At 42.6% G+C, this 20,550-nt stretch overlaps 1 protein-coding gene across 4 annotated transcripts in view; it reads left to right on the forward strand.

Moving 5' to 3' along the window:
- The window catches only part of MRPL19 (mitochondrial ribosomal protein L19), a 294,483-nt gene extending 275,196 nt beyond the window's left edge, over nucleotides 1–19,287 (forward strand). For all 4 annotated transcript variants that reach the window (XM_044062696.1, XM_044062699.1, XM_044062697.1 and 1 more), the window contains exon 6: nucleotides 18,900–19,287. In XM_044062696.1, the coding sequence (XP_043918631.1) occupies nucleotides 18,900–19,121 (222 nt within the window). In that variant the 3' untranslated portion in view covers nucleotides 19,122–19,287. The remainder of the gene's footprint in view (nucleotides 1–18,899) is intronic.
- The last annotated feature ends 1,263 nt before the right edge of the window (nucleotides 19,288–20,550 follow it).

Here is a 20,550-nt window from a genome sequence, read left to right on the forward strand (position 1 = left end):
CTAATCCTTTTCCTCCTTTACCTCTCTGTCTCATCCTCTCCCCGAGGATACTTTCTCTTGCCTTGATTCCCCTTCCTTCCCTGATACTTTTCCACTCTCCTCTGGTCTACTTTGTGTGCCCGCTCCCCACCCTACCCCCATATCCCACCCACCCCAGGGGTCCTACATTTATATTTCTACAAGCCACACCTCCTACTACTGCTATCCTATCCAATTCACAGTCTCACAAATTGTGTAACTTCCTTCACTTAGTCACACCTACATACCACTTTAACCAACCCACCACTATCTCACTAAAGTCCTATACCATTACAGCCCCTTCCACTCTACCCCCTACTCCCACCACACACCCCTCTACAACATATCAGGAAACCCTACTTCACATACAACTATCTTATCATGTCTACAACTATCCTCCACTCACAACTTAAACTACCTATCACCTTCTTACTATTATTCCTTCTCATTACTACCTACTTCTTAACCTCCTATGAATTAGAAGTTATGTACTCACCATAACGTTCCATCTGAGTAGGTGTATTCATTTGTCTGCAACCTGTGGGTTATGGGTCCGATATCGGATCCGAACCGGCATGGTTTTCCAGCTATGGATCCAAGCTCTCAGCTCCTCCCCTCACCCATAATGCCCTGCTCTGCCCTCATGACCTCAGATCGAGTTTGCCAAAGCAACAACACCCTGAAAAGGGTAACATAGAATATGCAGGAAACTGAAAGGCCAGGGGGATAGGAGGGCGGGATGGTTGCAGACAAATGAATACACCTACTCAGATGGAACGTTATGGTGAGTACATAACTTCTAAATCTGAAGTAGGATATTCATTTGTCTGCAACCTGTGGGACAGAGTCCCCAGCTACCTGAATCTTGGGCGGCCATCATGGAAGGATATTCCGGAGCACCGCGGAGCCAAAGGATGCTCTACCCCTAGATGCAAGATCCAACTTATAGTGGGAAATAAAAGTATGAGATGAAGCCCACGTGGCTGCTGCACAAATATCATCTAGAGGAATCCTAGCCTTGAAGGCTGCCGAGGTAGATACTGACCGGGTTGAATGGGCATGAACACCCTCCGGTGCGGGCCTTCCTGAAGCCTGATAAGCCAATAAGATGCACTGTGAAATCCAGCGGGACAGAGAAACTTTAGAGATTGGCTTGCCCAAATTGAATTTTGCAAAGGAAATAAACAACTGGTCGGATTGCCTATGACCAGCCGTCCTGTTCAGATAAAATCTAAGTTGCCTGTGAACATCTAATGAATGTAGCTTATATTCACCTTTGTTTTCATAATTAGGGAAGAAAACAGGAAGGTTAATGGACTGATTGATGTTTGCTTCAGAAGCGACTTTAGGAAGAAAGGACGGGTTGGTCCTGAGGTAGACACGGTCCGGATGAAATACCAAGTAAGGAGGTTTAGCTGATAATGCTTGAAGCTCAGAAACTCTCTTGGCCGATGTAATGGCTACCAAAAAGGCTGTCTTGGACAAGAATTTGAGATCCACCGTAGCCGCTGGCTCGAAAGGAGGGGCGGTCAAGGCCTGTAGGACCAGAGAGAGGTCCCAAGGAGGAACTGCTTGCTTTATAGGGGGCCTGAGAAGAAAAGTACCTTTAAGAAAAATTTTACACAATTTGGCTGACATAAGAGGATTAAAGTCATGGCCAATGTGATAGTGAGAAATTGCCGCCAGTTGTACTTTGACTGTGGAACTGCTGGCACCATCGTTAAAGAGAGTGGTTAGAAAGTCAAGCACTAAAGGAAGAGGAACCGTGAAGGGATTCAGGCCTTGCCGCTCCGCCCACAAAGAAAAACGCTTTTCCACTTGCTTCGTAAACCTTTCTAGTGGATGGTTTATGAGCTGCCACCAAAATTGCCTTAACCGTGATGAAATACCGGGAGTCCTAATCAAGAGTGGAACTGGAGCAGCCAAGCGGTCAGCTTCAGGTTGTCCAGATTCGGAGGAGGAATGCAGGATGGATGGGATATCAGATCCGGGATGGGATCTAGAATCCAAGGAGGATTCACCGAGTGAGACCTTAGGAAGGGGAACCAGATCTGTCGAGGCCAGAACGGAGCAATGAGAATCATTCTGCAACCCACCCGAGAGGCTTTCTGAAGAACTTGGAGCATCAGAGGCAAGGGTGGATAAGCATACAGAAGACCGGGTGGCCAAGCATGCACCAGAGCGTCTCTTGGGGTACCTCCGGGAGGAGGTATTAGAGCGAAAAAAACTGTCGCACTTGGTGTTTGAGGGAGAGGCAAAAAGATCGCATGAAGGGGTTCCCCACCGTGCGAATATGCGTTCCGCTACTTGACAATTGAGAGACCACTCGTAAGGGGTCAGAATGGTGCGACTGAGCTTGTCCGCTAGGATGTTGGACCGACCCGGAATGTGCGTTGCTATTAGAAAGCGGTTGGTGGAGATTGCCCATTCCCTCATGGCTTCTCGACAAAGAGGGTAAGACCTTGTTCCCCCTTGCTTGTTGATGTACCAGACAACAGACATGTTGTCCGATTGAATCGCAATTGTTCCCAAGGGAAGAAAGTCCTGAAGTGCTAGCAACGCTAAGAGCACTGCTCTCATCTCTAGAACATTGATATGCAGTAAGGTCTCTGAATCGTCCCACGTGCCTTGGACGGTCCGGCCCGCAAAGTGCCCCCCCCCCCACCCGAGGCGGGAGGCGTCCGTGGTCACCGTGGCGAGAGGGGGAGAAGCACAAAATGGGCGGCCTTTGTGGAGATCCGGGGAGTGGAGCCACCACAAGAGGGACCGCTTGCAAGCCTTGCTGATCGCTATGGGATGATGCATGGGGAGAGCAAGGTATGACCACTGTACTAAGAGCGTCCACTGTAGAATGCGCATATTGAGCCTGGCAAGAGGAAGAAGTGCTATAGCCGATGCCATGGACCCTAGAGCCCTCAGGACCAACTCACTGAACAGAACTTGAATGGAGAATGGCCCGCACCTGGAGCTGCAGATTTTGAACTCTGTCCGCAGTGAGGAAGGCTCGTAAACTCCTTGTGTCTAGCCTGGCCCCTATAAAATCTAAGAGCTGTGTGGGCCAGGTTGGATTTCTTTGTATTTATTGTGATGCCCAGAAAAGGAGCAAGATGGAGAAAGGAGTCTCGCGCCAATAGAAGTAGATGCCTTGTTGGGGCGGTAAGGAGCCAGTCGTCCAGGTAGGGAAAGACCTGCACCCCCTGAAGCCTCAGGTGGGCCGCTACCACTGCTAATACTTTGGTGAACACCCTGGGGGCTGTGGTGAGACCAAAGGGAAGGACCCGGAACTGGTAGTGACTGGCTCCCAGCCGTAAGCGGAGAAACCTCCTGGAGCGCCTGTCCATCAGGATGTGGTAGTACGCGTCCTTGAGGTCTATCGAGCACATCCAGTGATTTTCTCCCAGAAGGGGGAGAATAGATTGCAGAGTGACCATTCGGAATTTTTCTTTGGGGACTGCCAGATTCAAGAGAGAGAGGTCTAGGATTGGTCTTAGTTCCCCCGTCTTCTTTGGCACTAAAAAGAATCTGGAGTAGAACCCTGATCCGATCTGGTCTGGGGGAACGGGCTGGATGGCTCTTTTCTTTAGCAGATGGCCAATTTCTGCCAAAGCGGCCTCCCGTTGACCGGGTGGGACGTCTGGGAGGGACTTCAACTTTGGAAGGTAAAGGAAAGGAATGCAAAATCCTCTGGATATGATTTGGAGAACCCAGTGGTCCGATGTTATGGACTCCCATGCCGCTAGGTGCCCCGAAAACCGCCCCCCGACTGCCTCCAGAGTGGAGCAGTCGGGCAACCCCTCAGGGTTGCTGCGCGGGCCGTTCAGAGAAAGGTTCCCTGGACCCGAAGTTTCTGGGAGCCCCTCTGCCTCTAGGGCGGCGTCCTCCCTGTCCTCCTCTGCCACGGAAGGACTGGTTGTCCGAGCAGGCTGGGACTGCTGCGACTTCGGAACCACATCTTCTTCTGACCCTTTTGGTTCCTAGAGTAGGGCCTCTGGGGTGCAGAGAAGCGGATTCCGACGGCAGACAGCGTCTTCCGTCCTTTCGCTCTGGGTCAACGTCTCGAACGGTCTTGCCAAACAGAGCAGAACCATCAAAGGGGCGCTCGCAGCGATGCTTTGAAGGGCTCAGAAAAATCGCAGTGCCGGAGCCAGGCCTGACGTCTAGTGACCAGTCCTGTCCCGCAGCTCTAGCGGCGCCTTCCGTGCATGGGAGAGTAGCCGCATAGAAGTATTAGTAACTGACCTAAGAGTGGCCATACGGGTGGAGTGCAGAACCCTGTCCTCCTCCGAAATGGACTCGGGGATGCAGCGTATTCTTTATAAGATCCCGCTGCATCCTAATGACATGTGCCAAATAGTTCAGCGCCCTTACCGAGAAGGTCGCGAACTAAACATCCGCTTCCCCAAGCGGTCCATCATCCGAGACTCCTTGCTCGGGGTGGACTGAGGGACTCTCCTGAGCCAGTTCCCTCTTGGTGGCCGCCGTCAACATGGCATCTACCGGAGGCCCCTTACTCCAATGGGCCCGGTCGGATGGCGGACTAAGGATCCTATCTGGTCTCTTGGGAATTGGCTCCACGGTGTCCGGTTCCTTCCACGCCCTGGTGGTAATAAGGTCCACCAGGGAGTCGGCAGGGGGGGACACCCAAGAGGTAGACGGGCCCGCTTCAAATGCCTCCAAGAACACGGACTCGTCCGAGGAAGACTTGGGGGCAGACCACCCCCCCTTATACGGAGCATTTCCATGATGTCTCCAAATGAGACATCCTCGGGGGGTGACCGTGGGGAGCCTTCCCCTTCCTCCAAGTCCGTGTCTTCTGTGAGAGACTCGGGGAGTCAATGTGCCTCCTTTTGCACGTATGCTTGTAGGGACATCCTCTGGGGGGCTGTCAGAGGAGTCCTCACAAGCAGCAATTTGCTCCGTAGGAGCAACTTGGGGCACAGAAGCGGGCTGTCCCAGGGGCTGGATGGTGGAAGCCTGGCCCAGTGCAGAGGGAGCGCGGGGCGGAGCCGGAACAAGTGCCGGGGGTCCAGAGACCCTCAACAGAGCCCTCTCCACTACATCAAAAGCCGAAGGGGAGCCGACCTCGACCAAAGGATCCGACAATCGGCTCCCACTCGGATCCGAAGAGTGGACCAGAGCCGGCGCCGAAGCGCTCGGATCCGAAGGGACAGTGCGCTCCGACACAGACGGCGCCAAGGAGCACTGATCCCCGGACCCGAGGCTCGGATCCAGGCTCCGAGGTCGGATCCGACGCACTCGAGGGCAGGGTCGGATCCGGTACCAGTACCATCGGCGCCGACCCACCCCGCCCGAGCTGCTCGGCTCCAGCTGCTCCGAACCCGGATAGCGGGTCGGAGAAGGAGCAATAGGCTTAAAAGGGTGTTGAGCTCCCCAGAGGGGAGGCAAGAGCACTCCCATCTGCATCTGGGCCTGGATGAATCTTCTCATCATCCGGTCCAGATCAGCATCAGAAAGGCTATATGTAGATCTCGACGAGGCTACCGAGGTAGGCCTGGAGTGCCTCCTCGATAGCCTCGACGGATCGGGTCTCCTCCTCCTCAGGACCCGTGAAAAGCACACAGGGACCGGAGCCGAGAAGGAGGAGACCGAGCCGACAACGGAGCCGGGGGAGAAGCCCGCTTGGCTGGCGGGGCCGAAACAGAGGTCTCGGCCCGCCGCTTCTGGTGCTTCTCCCTCCGGTCTTTTTTCCTAGCATCCCTCTCCTCTCCAGAAACGGGAGGTTGAGTCCCAGGAGCAGGAGGGGGTGCCACGGAGGGAATAACCGGAGCCACGGTTGTTCCCGAAGGAGCGGAGGCCGGAGCCGAGTCCGGCGGTAAAAGACCCGCCAAGACAAGCTTGGACCTCCGCTCCCTAAGTGCCCTGGGGTTGAACCCTGCACAAATGGAGCATCCAGATGTGAGGTGTTCAACCCCCAGGCACTTAACACACCGAGTGTGGCCATCAGCCGGGGAGAGCTTATGGCCACACTCGGAGCATTTTGAAAAGACAGATTTGGGCTGATCAGCCATCAAATCTAAAAAGCTACTAAAAAAAATAGTAACTAAAACTAATACAGACACACAGGCCCAACACACACACTCTACGCCAACAGCGAGGGGAGGGAAAAAAAATTACTTAATTCAACTCTAAATAAAACTATTAAAGAGGGAAGCCTAAACTTTCACACAAAAATACCCAAAAAATTACAAATTTTCTGATTTAACAGTTAAGAAAGAAGCACTTAGCTGAGAGCTATGAATACCAATCCAGTCACCAGCGCGGCAAACGAGATCTGAGGTCATGAGGGTAGAGCAGGGCATTATGGGTGAGGGGAGGAGCTGAGAGCTTGGATCCATAGCTGGAAAACCATGCCGGTTCGGATCCGATATCGGATCCATAACCCACAGGTTGCAGACAAATGAATATCCTACTTCAGATCACTCCTTAACTATTTCTCTCTCACTTCCCTCAAAACATACTAGTACACCTACAACATACCTACCTTCATCCTATTTACCTACCTCATCACAAACCATATATCTACTTCCCAAATACCATAGACTATTTCATTGTAAACTACTAAAAACTAAATCAAAGAAAGTATTTGACACATCTCTAAAACACATATCCAAAAACTATGGTCTACTACTCCATCTACTTCAGGACGGTGACATACACCCCAATCCAGGCCCTCAACCTACAACTACTGAAACACACAGTCACCATATAAAAGCTCTCCTTCCTCCATCAACTATAACTACAAACATACTATCCTTGGCCCACCTAAATATACGCAGTATCTGTAATAAAGTTAGTCAAATACACGCCCTACTAGAAGTACACAACTTTGACATTCTATGCTTATCAGAAACCTGGCTAAAACCATCTATTAAAGATATTGAAATTACCCCACCTGGATATAACATTGTTAGACTTGATCGCACCTCCAAGAAAGGAGGTGGAGTAGCTATCCTATATAAATCTAACCTGAAGCTTACTCTTCTTGACCTTGCTCTTACCCAAAACAATAATGTCGAAATAATCTGCTCTAGAGTTCAAATTAATACTACTAAATCAATAAACATCATTTGTGCTTATCTGCCTCCAGGAAATAATATCCCCACATTAGAACAACTTCTTGAACAACTCTCAAATTACCTCCCTCAAGAAACACTACTCCTTGGAGACTTTAACATTGACTGGAAATCTTGTAACAATGCTAACCCTACTTCCCATTTAAACCTTTTTGGTTTCAAACAACTAATTGATAGTGCCACTAGAATAAATAAAACAAGCAAAAAGAAACCACCTTAGACTGGGTTCTTACAAACTCCCCTCACAAAGCTACAAAACTGGCATCCTTCCTGATGACCTTAGCGATCACTCCCTCACATATGTCATTAGAGCTAAAACTCATCAAAACTTACCTACCTCACATAGAACACTATATTCAAAGAAACAATTTAATCCCCAAAGATTTCAAACAGAACTCTCACAATACAATTGGACCCCTCTAAAGCACCTCTCTCTCAACAAAGCCGTAGAATATTTCAACTCAGCATTCCTTACAATCCTAAACCACCATGCCCCAAGTCGTACCATTAGAATAAAGACCAGAACAGCACCCTGGCTTACCTCTAATACTAAACAAAAGATCAGGCTTAAAAATAAATCTTGGAAGAAATGGAGCTCCTCTAGAAACCCAACAGACTATCAAACCTTTAGAGAGCTGAGAAACAAAACCAAAAATGCTATTATTTCAGACAAAAAGAACTACTATGTAGAACTTCAGCAATCCACAAAAAAGAACCAAAAAGGTTCTGGTCTACTATCAATCATCTACTTACCCCAGGTAAAATAGTAACACCTAACCCACAGAATCTAGACCCTGATAATCCCTCTTTAATAGCCAATAACTTCAATAGCTTCTTTACTACTTCCATACAAACACTAGCAAGCCATTTATCCCCTGATGCTTCCCAACTGATCTTAAGTAACACCAACAAAGTCATTCCTCCCTTCAACTTCAACCCATACCCACCTCCTACATACAATCTCTCTTACAAAACTTAAACCCACTACCCCTCAGGAGATAAGCTTCCTGCTGAATTCCTTCAGGTAGCAGCAAAAGCTATAGCCTACCCTGTTTCGATCCTAATAAACAGATCCATAAAAGAAAGTGATTTTCCAGCAATCTGGAAGATATCACACATCATACCCTTACATAAAGGAGGCAAATCCACTGACCTCTCTAACTACCGCCCAATAGCACTATTATCTCCACTAGCTAAAATCATGGAAAATGTATACACAAACAACTACTTAACCATCTCCTTCAAAATAACCTACTAGCAAACACTCAACATGGATTTAGACCCTCACATAGTACGACCACTGCACTACTTTCCTTTACTAACACAATAAACTGTAACCGTAATAATAACAAACTAACTGCTTCTCTTTTCCTAGACCTGTCAAAACCTTCGACATGGTCAACCATAAACTTCTCCTACACATACTAAACTCACTTGCCTTGGATTTTTCCTCCTTAACCTGGTTCTCATCCTACCTTGAAAACCGACAACAAGCAGTACTCTGGAAAAATTCTCTATCTGCTCTACTACCTATCTCCTTAGGAGTACATCAAGGATCAATATTAGGTCCACTCTTATTCTCTATCTTTATTAATGATCTTCAATCATCTATCCATAACACTACCTGCATACAATATGCAGATGATTCTACCATCATCTGTACAGCTCCCACCCAATCTGAACTCCAGTCACTCACACAATCTACCTTTTCAACCGTTGAACAATGGTTCTCAAAAAGATGTCTCCTAATCAACTCCAAGAAAACAAAACTATTACTATTCTCACCTACCCACAAATCTCCTCAACTAAAGTTTACTATTACTGCAGCTGACAATTCTCTTTATCTCCCCAGACTCTACTACCAAACTGCTTGGTGTTACTATTGATAATAATCTTAACTATGATTGTCATATCAATAACACTATAAAAGCAGTAAATAAAAAGATAGGTTCACTGTACAGAATAAAACCCTTCCTTACTCCAGAAGCACGGACCACCTTAGCTCAATCACATCTTATCTCCACCCTACTGTATGCTTCTTCTATTTACACCAATCTCTCTAAAGGTAACCTGAAAAAACTAACTACATCCTATCATAATATAGCCCGTTTTGCCACAGCATCCCAGTACAGAACTCACCACTGTAATAACTTAAAACAATTACAATGGTTAGAACTACCTAAAAAGCTCATCTATCAACAACTCTTAATTACACATAACATTCTTTATCAACCAACAAAAACACCAGCTCTCAGTAACCTCCTTACTCCCTACAAAAACTTGAAACAGCTGCGATCTGCCGAAAAGATACAAGTCACCACAACTAGAATTACAAATTCAGCAGGCAACTGTCTATTTTCAAACTCCATAGGGAAAATATGGAATAACCTCCCCCAACACATTACCTCACTAGACTCATTTCAACTTTTCAAAAAACAACTTCTATTACATCTTAACAACTTCTGGCTCTGCTCCTGTACCAATCCAGAGTAAATGACTTCTTCGCTCTTCAGCCATACCTCCCTACGTAAAAATCACTATCTTTCCCTGCTATTTCAAATGACTAAATTACTGTACTGTTCTAAAAAAAAAAAAAAAAAAAAATATGAATATATAGCTTAGGCTATTTGTTTTTTACCTGTTTTTTTCGCTGTATTTTCTACTACACTAAAATGTATGCATTGTTGCTTAAATGTTTAACCTTGTTTTAATTGTGGAGCTTTTCTCCCCGGGCCTCCACTGAAAATGGAAATTATCCAGCTGGACTAGCCCAGTCAACAAATGTAAAATAAATAAAAAATAAATAAATAAATCTCAATAGCTCATTTGCAAAGCCATTGAAAGAATTATCATGGTGATCAGTAATGACATAGGAAGTCTCCAGACACTGGACCCAGCCCAGTTTGGGTTCAAGGGCAGGTCATGCCTACTCAACCTGGTAGACTTCTTTGAGAAGGTCATCAAAGCAATGGATGAGGGCAAAATGATTCATACTACCTACCTTGCCCTGGCCAAGGCATTTGACACAATCCCCCACTCTTGCATTGTTGACAGACTTAAGAGGTTAGGTACAAACCCTTATGTCACCTGGTGGATAGCCAGCTGGCTCTCAGACAGGACAGAGGAAGTTAGAATTGGTGAGTCCACCTGTACAGAGAGGGCAGTCACAAGTGGAGTCCCTCAGGGATCAGTCCTGGGACTTCTTTTTGGCATTATTTCTCTGATCAAGGCCAATGTCAGTGACCTCTGACTAAATGAATTTGCAGATGATTGCAAATAAGGAGTTGTCATTGAATTGCCCACCAAAATAAATATTCTTCAGGAAGGGTTGACACGGACAAACAACTGGTGCCAGAGCCATGGGCTGAAACCAAATGCCAGGAAATGCATAACGGAATCCTTCGGGAAGTCATTCACCCCTGGTAACTTGCATATTGACAACACACCCCTACGAGTTGACCTAGTAGTCAGGCACTTGGGGGCACATAGACAGTAATCTAGTCTTTGACCATCACGTGTCTACAGTAGTGAGGAAATCATTCTGTGTTGTGTAACTTATAAACAAAGGTTTGGCTTCTAGGTCCAAGGAAGTCATTGTTCCACTGTATTCAACATTCATCAGATCTATCATTGAGTCCCCCTTTGGTATATACCTAACTAGGCATAGCCAACAAATGGAATGTACACAGAGGTTCCTTACTAAAAGAATACAGGGCATAAGTAACATGTCCTGTGCAGACCACCTCATGGCCCTTTCCCTGTATTCTGTCCCCTACAGGCTGTTGAGGGGAGAGCTGTGCTTAACATACAAGGCATTGTCATACCCCACTCTCGTGGACTTCCTGCATATCTACAAAACAAACTATCTATTCTAAAGACTTAAATTTTGCCTGTGATGTAAATAAGACCTGCTGGAGAGGCAGTATCCCAGAGACTACCCTTTCTCCAAAGCAGGCTCCCCCTCCATGTGAAACAGAGTTCCTCCCTAACCCAATTCAAGTGTAACTTGCACAGTTGGATGGGAAACAGGAAATTCATCCCTGGTTTGGCACCTGATCGTATAATGGACAATGGGCAGCCTATAAATTGTTTATCGCACAGGCTTCTGCTTGTACATGTTTCACCTCCCAAGCCCGTTTACACTTATCAAGGGTACCCGAATTTGTCAGAGATTTGTGATGCATGGCTAAGCTTAAAAAGGCCCTTGTAATTGTTAGCGTAGTAAACACCTATGAAAACTGATTCATTGTCATAAGTGCCAGAGTTTATTTAGCTACCCAAGGGAGAAACTTCAGGCTTACAGCAATTTTATCCAGATGGTGAATGTGGAAGGTGCCCATCTAGGATGCCATCTTAGGGTCCACCAATGGAGCCAAACCATTGTGAGAAGATAAGGGTATCATAATATGCACACAGGCTATGTACTCCTACTAAATCTGTCCATAAGATTGCCTTGTATTCCTGTCAAACTGTGAGGTCCAGCCCTCCACAAGGAGTTGAACTCTGCCCTGTCAACAGCTAGTGACAAAAAAGAGCATAAGAGCTACATTCCTGGAAACCACCATGGGAAGTGCATTCCAGGGTATCTACACTATCTTTGTGTTTGAGACCTGTCAGTCTTTTCTTCAAGCCTCCCCCAGAATGAGCATGACACAAAATGCCGGATGAAGGAGACTCCCACAAGTCGGGACCATATGACAGATGAACATCACCTATTTGGTTTTCTTGTGGGAGCAGACCACATTGGTTTAAAAAGCACACCATTCCTTTAAGGAATGCAGAATGACATCTGCAATATACTACACACAGGCATGTCACAACTGAGCACCAAATTTTACACTGGATTCCCATATAGCAGGGTGCCATGACCAGTAATCGTTTGTCACACACGCATCACCTGTTTGCCTAGAAATCCCTTTTCTGGACTTGGGGAGAAAGACTGGTCCTCCTCCTCATTCTAGCAAGGGGGTTATGAGGATCTATAGTTTTTTGTGTCTGAAGTGGAATGAGATCTTCCCTTTAACTGTCCTGCCCCCTTTGAAGAAACTCTTGGGTGTGCAGTCCATTAAAGACTGGACTATAGCTTCTCTACTTGCCTGCCAATACTGCCTTGGTCATTATATGGGTAAATCAGTATGAGAAACCTTGGATCATTTTATCTGTGGACTGTGTCTATAAGGTTGCTGTTTATATAGCCTGGGGAAATTGGGATTTTACTCCTGTTTTTTCACTAGAAGGCTGCTTCCTCACAAGCTTCTGTCAGAGTGGACTTGATGTCCTAACCAAGAATTCCATTGCACAGTCCTGTTTGTTCTTTTTGATCAAGGATAGATGTTGTAGACCACAACATTTTCCCATTACCTGTACTACTTTGGGGCTTGGGTCCCTGATTGTTGCCTCATTTTTCCAGATTCCAGTCCTCTCTAGTGAATCAGGCACTGGAAAAGCCAGCAAACCTGTATGGGTCTGGTATCAAGAATGATTTGGAAAATATGCTTGTCAAGGTTCCTACAAAGACTTTCTTGTAGCCCAGTTAACTTTGTATTAGTGTTATGGGCTGGAGCAGCAAGCTTAGGAATGAATGTGTCCTCTTCATTCAATCTTCCTTGGATATGTTTGAGAATCTCTAAAAAGAGGGCACAGTCAAGACCATATTGCAAGAGTTGCCATCACTTCTATGTCTGTCCTTTTTTCTAGGCCATGCCATTTCATTTGGGAGAAAAAAAAGCTGCTTTCCCCAGTAAATTAAAGAGGTTCCCAGCAGTCAGGCAGTAGTGCTAGTTAAGGAGTTTGACTCCATTGACAGAACAGACATATTCTTTATTATCTTACAGCACCATCTGTGAGAAGCTAATTGTGCAAATTTATACCGACTTGAACCGTCACCATGGACAAATTAATTCTTGAACTGGTCTTTATTGGTCACATATTAGAGCTTTTATGCCCTCCTTCACAGGAACTGAGCGAGTCTGCACACTGCTGTTGGGACTCCTCATACATTATTTCACAGAAGAGCAGTAGAGTCGGATCTTTCTTTTCCTTGGTCTCATTGCTTGCCAGCTAACAGGAAGAGGATGTTAAGAGTAAACAAAAGCCTCCTAATGCAGTGTAAAATGACTTGCCACAATCTCAGTCTCTCATGTTCTTCTTCTGGCATCTTTATCTGCTGGAAAGTAAGAATAAAAGACCTGATAGGAGATGTAGGGTGTTCAGAAAAAAGAGATGTGAAAAGATCCACTATTATGATGAGTAGTTAATGTATTTGATTTGTAATAATTTTAGTATTAGAATTTACTGTGTAGCAAGTTTTTCAAAATATTTGTATGTTTATTACTCTTGGTAATTTTTCCTTAATTTCAGACATGTTTTTCCTTTTTTTCTGCTTTGCCTTTCCTTACCTGCCTCTGTCATTGACATGCTCCATTTATGAATATATATACCATGCTGTCTTCTTTGTCATGATATAATTTTTCTGAAAGCTACCTTTAAGGCCTTTACATTTAGTCAGCTTCTTTGGTAATCACCTCTACTTTTGCTGTGGCTACTTGCTTGTTTAGGGGTGGGCTGTTTGTAACATCATTACTTCTCCACTACCAAGACATGATTCTTTGTCACGTCTTAGTGAATCGTGCCTTCTCAAATAGCCGTCTGCTTTGTTGTGCATTCTTGTACTTTCTGATGCATACTTCATGACCTTCTGGCATTAGGAGTCCACCCATCAAACTTCTTAAATTCTGTTACCTTTGGTAAGCATGATGTCCAGAATTACTGCTTTGCTGACAAACACTAGCAGTAGTTGTTTTAAAGTATTGTGACTTCCGGAGAGTTTCTCTGTCCAAGGTTCTAGCTGAGGCAGTGAATGGAATGCTTAAGTCATCCTTAGTAGCAAGTAAATAATTCACCCATTACAGACACTTTTTGTTTAATGGGCAAACAACCAAGTGACCTCAAAAAGAACTTTTTTTTAAATCAGGAAACATTAATCATGTATGATATAGATAATCATACATATATATAAATGAAAACAGCCATATTGACATAATTCTAGTTGTAAACATTAAACATCACAAACCATATTGACATAATTGTAGTTGCAAACATTATACAGCACTTGTAATCTATCCTTTGTCAAACATTACATAGCTCATTCAAATCTTGCCTTCTTTTATACCTTGTTTCTCCTCTGCATGTATTCTTCCCACAATTCCCATTTTATTCTATGTAATTTGCTCCTACCCTTTTCTAAACATCCTAATTTCAATCTCTGTTACTATAGTCACTACTTCTAGTAAAGTTGATTTAGACTTTTGATTTCCATTTTCTACTAATTACTTTTTTGGCAGCCACCATAATTAGACTCAGCAAGGCATTACCATGTCTAGGCAATTCTGATTCAGTATCATAGCTCAAAAAATCACTTCCTTAGTTACACCAAATTGCTTACCTAATATCTCTGACAAAGCAGTGAAATCTTTAAAAGTCTGCCAACTCATTACACTCCCAAGAAAATATGTTCCTAATTACCTCTTTACCTCCAACATTTTAACTGCTTGCATCTTGCTATCCATGTCCAAATAACACAGCTTCCAATTTCCAAGTTTTTGCATTATCTTTTGTTTAGTCTCTTCCCACATACCCTTAGCTGCCACACCAGAATCATTTTAATCCATACTCCCATGTACTTCATTTTATCAAGCACCCATAAGTATGGATATTGCTGAACCAGTTCATGTGTGCGTACATAATTTACAGCTATTGCATTTGTTTTAGCGTCATTAATTGTATATCCTGAATATAGTGTAAATAACAAAGGGGAATGACAACACCACTGCCTGGTTCCTCTGTTAAAACAGAAATTATCAGAGGAACTTATCCACTTCAATTTTCACCTCCAATTCCACATATATCTTCCTAATCAGCCTTATAATTTTATCAGGGACTACAGATACTTCCATTGTCCTGCTCATCAGGGACTACAGATGCTTCCTTTGTCCTGCTCATAAAGTCCCAGTTTACTCTGTCAAATGGTCTGTCTGCATCAAGACCCACAAACAACAGTAGTATTTTCTTGCATTCAACTTCTCTCTGGATCATCAGCATTCTCTTAATGTTAGATGTTTGCCTCCCCCTCCACAAAACCACAGTGATCGATATCTCTCAATTTTGGCATCACCTTTGCCATTCTTTATGTCATTATAGACATAAACACTTTATAATCATGGTTTAGGATTGAATTGAAAGGGGTATGGATGTTGGTGCTTCTCCTCCTCTTAAAATACTGTTTTATCAGTTTTCCCTCCTAGTTTCCAAACTTCCACAAGAATACCATCTATTCCTGGGGTCTTTATTGTGGCCTCAAAAAGAATCTTGTCTATCACCTACACTCTAGGGCTATGTGTGTAACATTTCTGCATACAGGAGTGCTGTTTCATGTTTGCAAAAATGAATTGCATGACCATGCATAAAGTATAAATTAAATTTTTGAAAGTAAGCAGGTCACTTGTGTTTAACTGGTTGAGTGAGCTAGTCTGAAGTTTCTTTTCATCCATAACCTGCACCAAAAGCATTTGTAAAATATTAGATGTTCACCAAACAGACCAAACGAATAAATAACAAAAACCGGGCAAGTAGCAAACTGAGCAGTGTCAAAGCAGTAAAAGAAATTCAAATTTTATAAGCGCTTTCGGTGGGGTCATCTTTAACGAGTTTCCTAAGAGTTTCAAGCCTTTTTAATCCCCCATTGCATGCAAGTTAAATTGATTTAAGATCTATTGCCAATGACAAACATTCTGGAAAATACAATAAACTTAATATCACCGAAAATGAACGTGATTTCCTCAACTTATTGCATGAATGTAACATCAGGGTCATGAAACCCGATAAAGGGGGAGGGCTGGTGTTTATGGATCAGAATGCATATGTTAAACGTATGAATAAACATCTTACTACTAAAGCTTATACACTAGTTAGCAACAATGAGGTTAACATAGCATTTAAAAAAATTAGAACTATCTTGGATGATTTATTTTTAGAAGGGGTTACCGACATACATACACACCACTATTTAACTATGAATGCCCCTAGGGTTCCAGCCCTCTTCGGGTCGCCTAAGATCCATATGAGATGTAGCGACCCCCCATTTAGACCTATAGTGGACGGAAGAGGCTCTGTGACTTATGGATGTGCTAAATACATAGATGGCATTTTAAGGCCCCTTATAGAACAAGAGTCCCAAATCTGTAAGGATTCGTGGAGCTTCTTGAATAGTATAAGTAAATTACAGTATCAAGAAGACTCCTGCTTCCTTACAATTGTTGTAAAAGATTTATATACCATCATACCGCAAGCTGTTGGTCTTGAATGGATTAGGGAGTTCATGACAATAAGACAAACTGATGAGAAAATCATATACTTAGTGGAAACTTTATTGGAGATTGTTTTAGCCAATAACTTCATGATTTTCGATGGGCATTTCTACCTTCAGTATACGGGCGTGGCAACGGGCTCTCCCTGTGGGGGTAGCTTTGCCAATTGTATAATGGCCCACTGGGAGAAAACTTTACTATTTCCAAATGGTCTGTTTCAGGAGAATGTCGCTTGGTATACTCGATACCAAGACCGTATGTTTCTGGTTTGGAAGGGGCCAAAAGCTTTAGTTCCAGTTTTTATTGAGAACATATCGCAGATGACTGACTTCTTTGAATTTACTTACAGCCTTGAAGACACCAGTATTAAGTTTTTAGATGTTAACTTGTTGAAAGATACAACTAATTTTAGATACAAAAGCACAATTTATAGAAAACCCACCTATTCCAACTCCTTTTTTCATTTTACCAGCAGCCACCCGTACCATCAAAAAAGAGCAGTTGTTAAGGGGCAGTTGGTAAGGGCGGCGAGAATGGTATCTGATGAGACTGATTTTGGTGAAGAATGTTTGCTTCTTAAAACTATGTTTATTAATAGAGGCTATCCAGAGCCTATGGTAAACAATATTGTGTCAGAAGTTAGTCATAAGCGAAGTATAGGTTATTTTAAACCATTATTGCTGAATCCAACTGCACAAATTGTGGAATATATGGAATTCCAACACAATACAGCCGTATAAATAAAGAATCGAATTTTAAAATTAGCTTTCTCTGTACTTATTCTCTCGATCATTCAAGAGTAAGAGAAATGCTAAATAAAAATTGGTCTATCATCATTGAAGATAGTGGGCTTTTTAAAATACTAGGAGAAAAGCCTAAAATAACCTATAGAAAAGGAGAAAATTTTAAAGCCTTCTTGGAAAGGAGGAGGAATGTTAGATCTAATAGGAAGTTTGGTATGTTCAGATGTGGGTTGTGCCAGCAATGTAGACATATATGCGTAGATACTAAGGTTATAATCAGAGATGAGACATATTATGTTAATGGGAGATTTAATTGTGAAACCAAAGGAGTAATTTATGCAGCTTGTTGTGCCCAATGTCCCACGTTTTACATTGGTAAGACGGTGAGGAAAATCAAACAACGTATTTACGAACATCAATACGCTATTAATAAAAGGGACACAACTAATGCACTAGCTAGACACACTATTGAATTCCCTGAACACAGGTTTAGATTTGCCATACTCCAACAAAGGCAAGTAGACATAAGGGGGCCTTGGCAATTACAACTTGAAACGGATGAAATTATGTGGCAAATTAGAACAGTGGCCCATACTTATCCAGACCTCAATGAATATGTCTCAATAAAATGTATTTTGAAATGCCTAGCCTTAAGGCGGTAAATTACTTTTGGTTGTAGCATTAAAACAAAACTCCTTTTTTTGCATTTAACATCTCGAGAAGTTTATGTTATTAAGGTTTTTCATATATAAACTCTATAATAGATCATGGACAGTAGCTCAACAATAATCTGTGCATTCATGATACCAATAAATATAAATACAAGTTTTTATTAAATTTGTAAATATGTTAAAAATCTTTTATGGTTGATTAATTATATGACAAGTTGTCACATACACATGTATTTTATTCTAGTAAGGGTTTACTTATAGTTGTTCTGAGAGCTTATCATTTTTTTCATTTTTATAATAATGGATTGTAAAATTTAAAGTATTATTGTAATTTTATATATAATATTTTTTAAAACGAGCGTTATATTTATTGTGGTATAATATGCAATCAATAAGTTGAGTATTATATTTAATAGGACTTAATATAATGCTTATCATTTTGTGACGCATAGAGTCTTTTTTGTTTTTATAGTGCTTCATGTGGTACGAACTGGTTTATAATGTATGTCTCTTTAACGATAAGTTTGAGACATATTTTTTATTTAATTGAATAATCGTTTTTATTTGAGTATAAAATGGTGTTAATTGATTATTGCTTTGACACTGCTCAGTTTGTTACTTGCCCGGTTTTTGTAAAATATTAGATATAGAAGAAGTGCACATTAGAGTATCACAGAGTAAACATTACTTATTTTAACAAATGAAATGGAGTAAGTGTAGCATATTGGGAAAAAAATACTGAACACAAAAAAATTATAATTGCATATAATGATTATCAAAGAGAGCTGAAACTGCCTGAGTTGTATGTAGTTTATGCATGTATTTCAATCCTGTTTGAATGAAAATATCAAAAATTTGGAGCACTAAGGGTTGTCCTATGACCTCTCATTATCTAGAAATTGTCTTATTTTGAAGAAAACTGAAGTACCTATTCTACAGTCTAACTTAAAAAGTATCTCTTTATTAATGCTTAAATGTTTTCTTTTCCTTCCTTATATTTCTTTATAGCAAAAAGTTAAAATGAAGCCCAGACCATGGTCAAAACGTTGGGAGCGCTCAAGGTTCAATATTAAAGGCATACAGTTTGAACTTTACTTTACTGAAGAGGAGCTGACTCATGCAAAGAAGTGGGATACACCTTGGGTGGAATATGATATGTTAAAGGAATACGACACATCAAATGTAGAAAAGCACATTTGGACAGAAGTACAACGAGAGCTGAGCAAATAAAGGCAAAGGTCTTATAGTGAACTGGAAATAAAATAAAACCAAAGCAAATGCATAAGTTTCACAAGGATATGAACTGTCTTCACAGCAGATTGTAAGAAAAGAATTGTACCTTGTTTGTAAATAATTTGTCCGATGTGTTGAATGGTAAAGAAAATTTCCATATTTACGTTGTAGCCACTCATCTGTCACCTTAACAATTGCATATCTTTTGAAGCTTTCATTTAAGACCCAAGTCCATTCCAGTTTACTTTAATATTTTTTCTTCTGTATCCTTTTTCGTTTGTGCCTGCCCAACCCATCAGTCCTCTTCACACTGGTCTTGAGATCACTTGTTGTCTGAACCAGTGAGAAGTCCCCAGTATGAGGGCAAGATTCAACTACAGCTGCCATTGTATAGCTACCTTTAGAAGTGGTTTGTGCACTCACCGTCATCCCAGCACTGGGGGCAATTTTGTATAAGACCCTCACCCCTTCTTTTGTGGTTGACATGAGCAGCCATGTCACCATGGTGCCTCCTGTGCACTGTGTGTGTGTGTGTGTGTGTGTGTGTGTGTGTGTGTGTGTGTGTGTGTGTGTGTGTGTGTGTGTGTGTGTGTATATGTTAATGAGGGCTGCCTTCAACTATTGTTTATGGCTAAGCTCATGTCCCTGGACTTGGTAAGATATGATGCCATGGCGGCCTGTACTTACTTGGTGGTGACCAAATGGAGCCACCTTTCCTATCCTGTTACTCCCATCCTCGCCAGTCTAATCCTTTCAGCATCTGAGACACCTTTGGACTTTGGTCATAATCAGGGCAGTCTTAGTGTAGTCTGATTTCTGTACTAGCAACCTTAATGGTTAAGTAGTCTTTAAAGAGTTCCAATAATAAAAAAGCTTAATTGTAGTTTATCGACTAGTCCATTTAGAAGTTAGTGGTATTACTTTTAACAGACAGTCTCTGAATGCTAGTACTGTTTCCTGATTTCATCAGTAGCACATATGCCAAACCCTACTTATGAAATGCATAATGGAAAAATCTTAATTCCTTGTTTGTTAAAAAGTACTACTGCCGTACCGTCATTCTAAAACAGATCACTTTACAATAGATGAGCTAACAGTGGCAACCCTCATTGATGGGTTCTGTGATTATATTCATCCTCTTCACCAATCAAAACTCTCTGTTTTTTTCATGTAGCTGTGTTATTTGTGGGTGCTTGCTGTGACATCACTAGCCCTAGTCCCTGAGACTTCTAGTTTTGTGTAGCCAGCAGAGTTTGGATCTTACATTATTTTACAAAATTCATGCATTCTCTTCTTGATTACAAATTTGTAAAGTGACCCCGTGTATGTTTTATTACTGGTTAAAATCAAATAAAGTAAAGTATTGCCTTTATTGTCTTTGAAGGAACTTGGTGTGAAACACTGCTTTAAGTGCCACCAGTTCACA

The sequence above is a fragment of the Protopterus annectens genome, chromosome 2.part1 (assembly GCF_019279795.1).
Source record: "Protopterus annectens isolate FY-2018-M chromosome 2.part1, PAN1.0, whole genome shotgun sequence".
Classification (NCBI taxonomy): Eukaryota; Metazoa; Chordata; order Ceratodontiformes; family Protopteridae; genus Protopterus; species Protopterus annectens.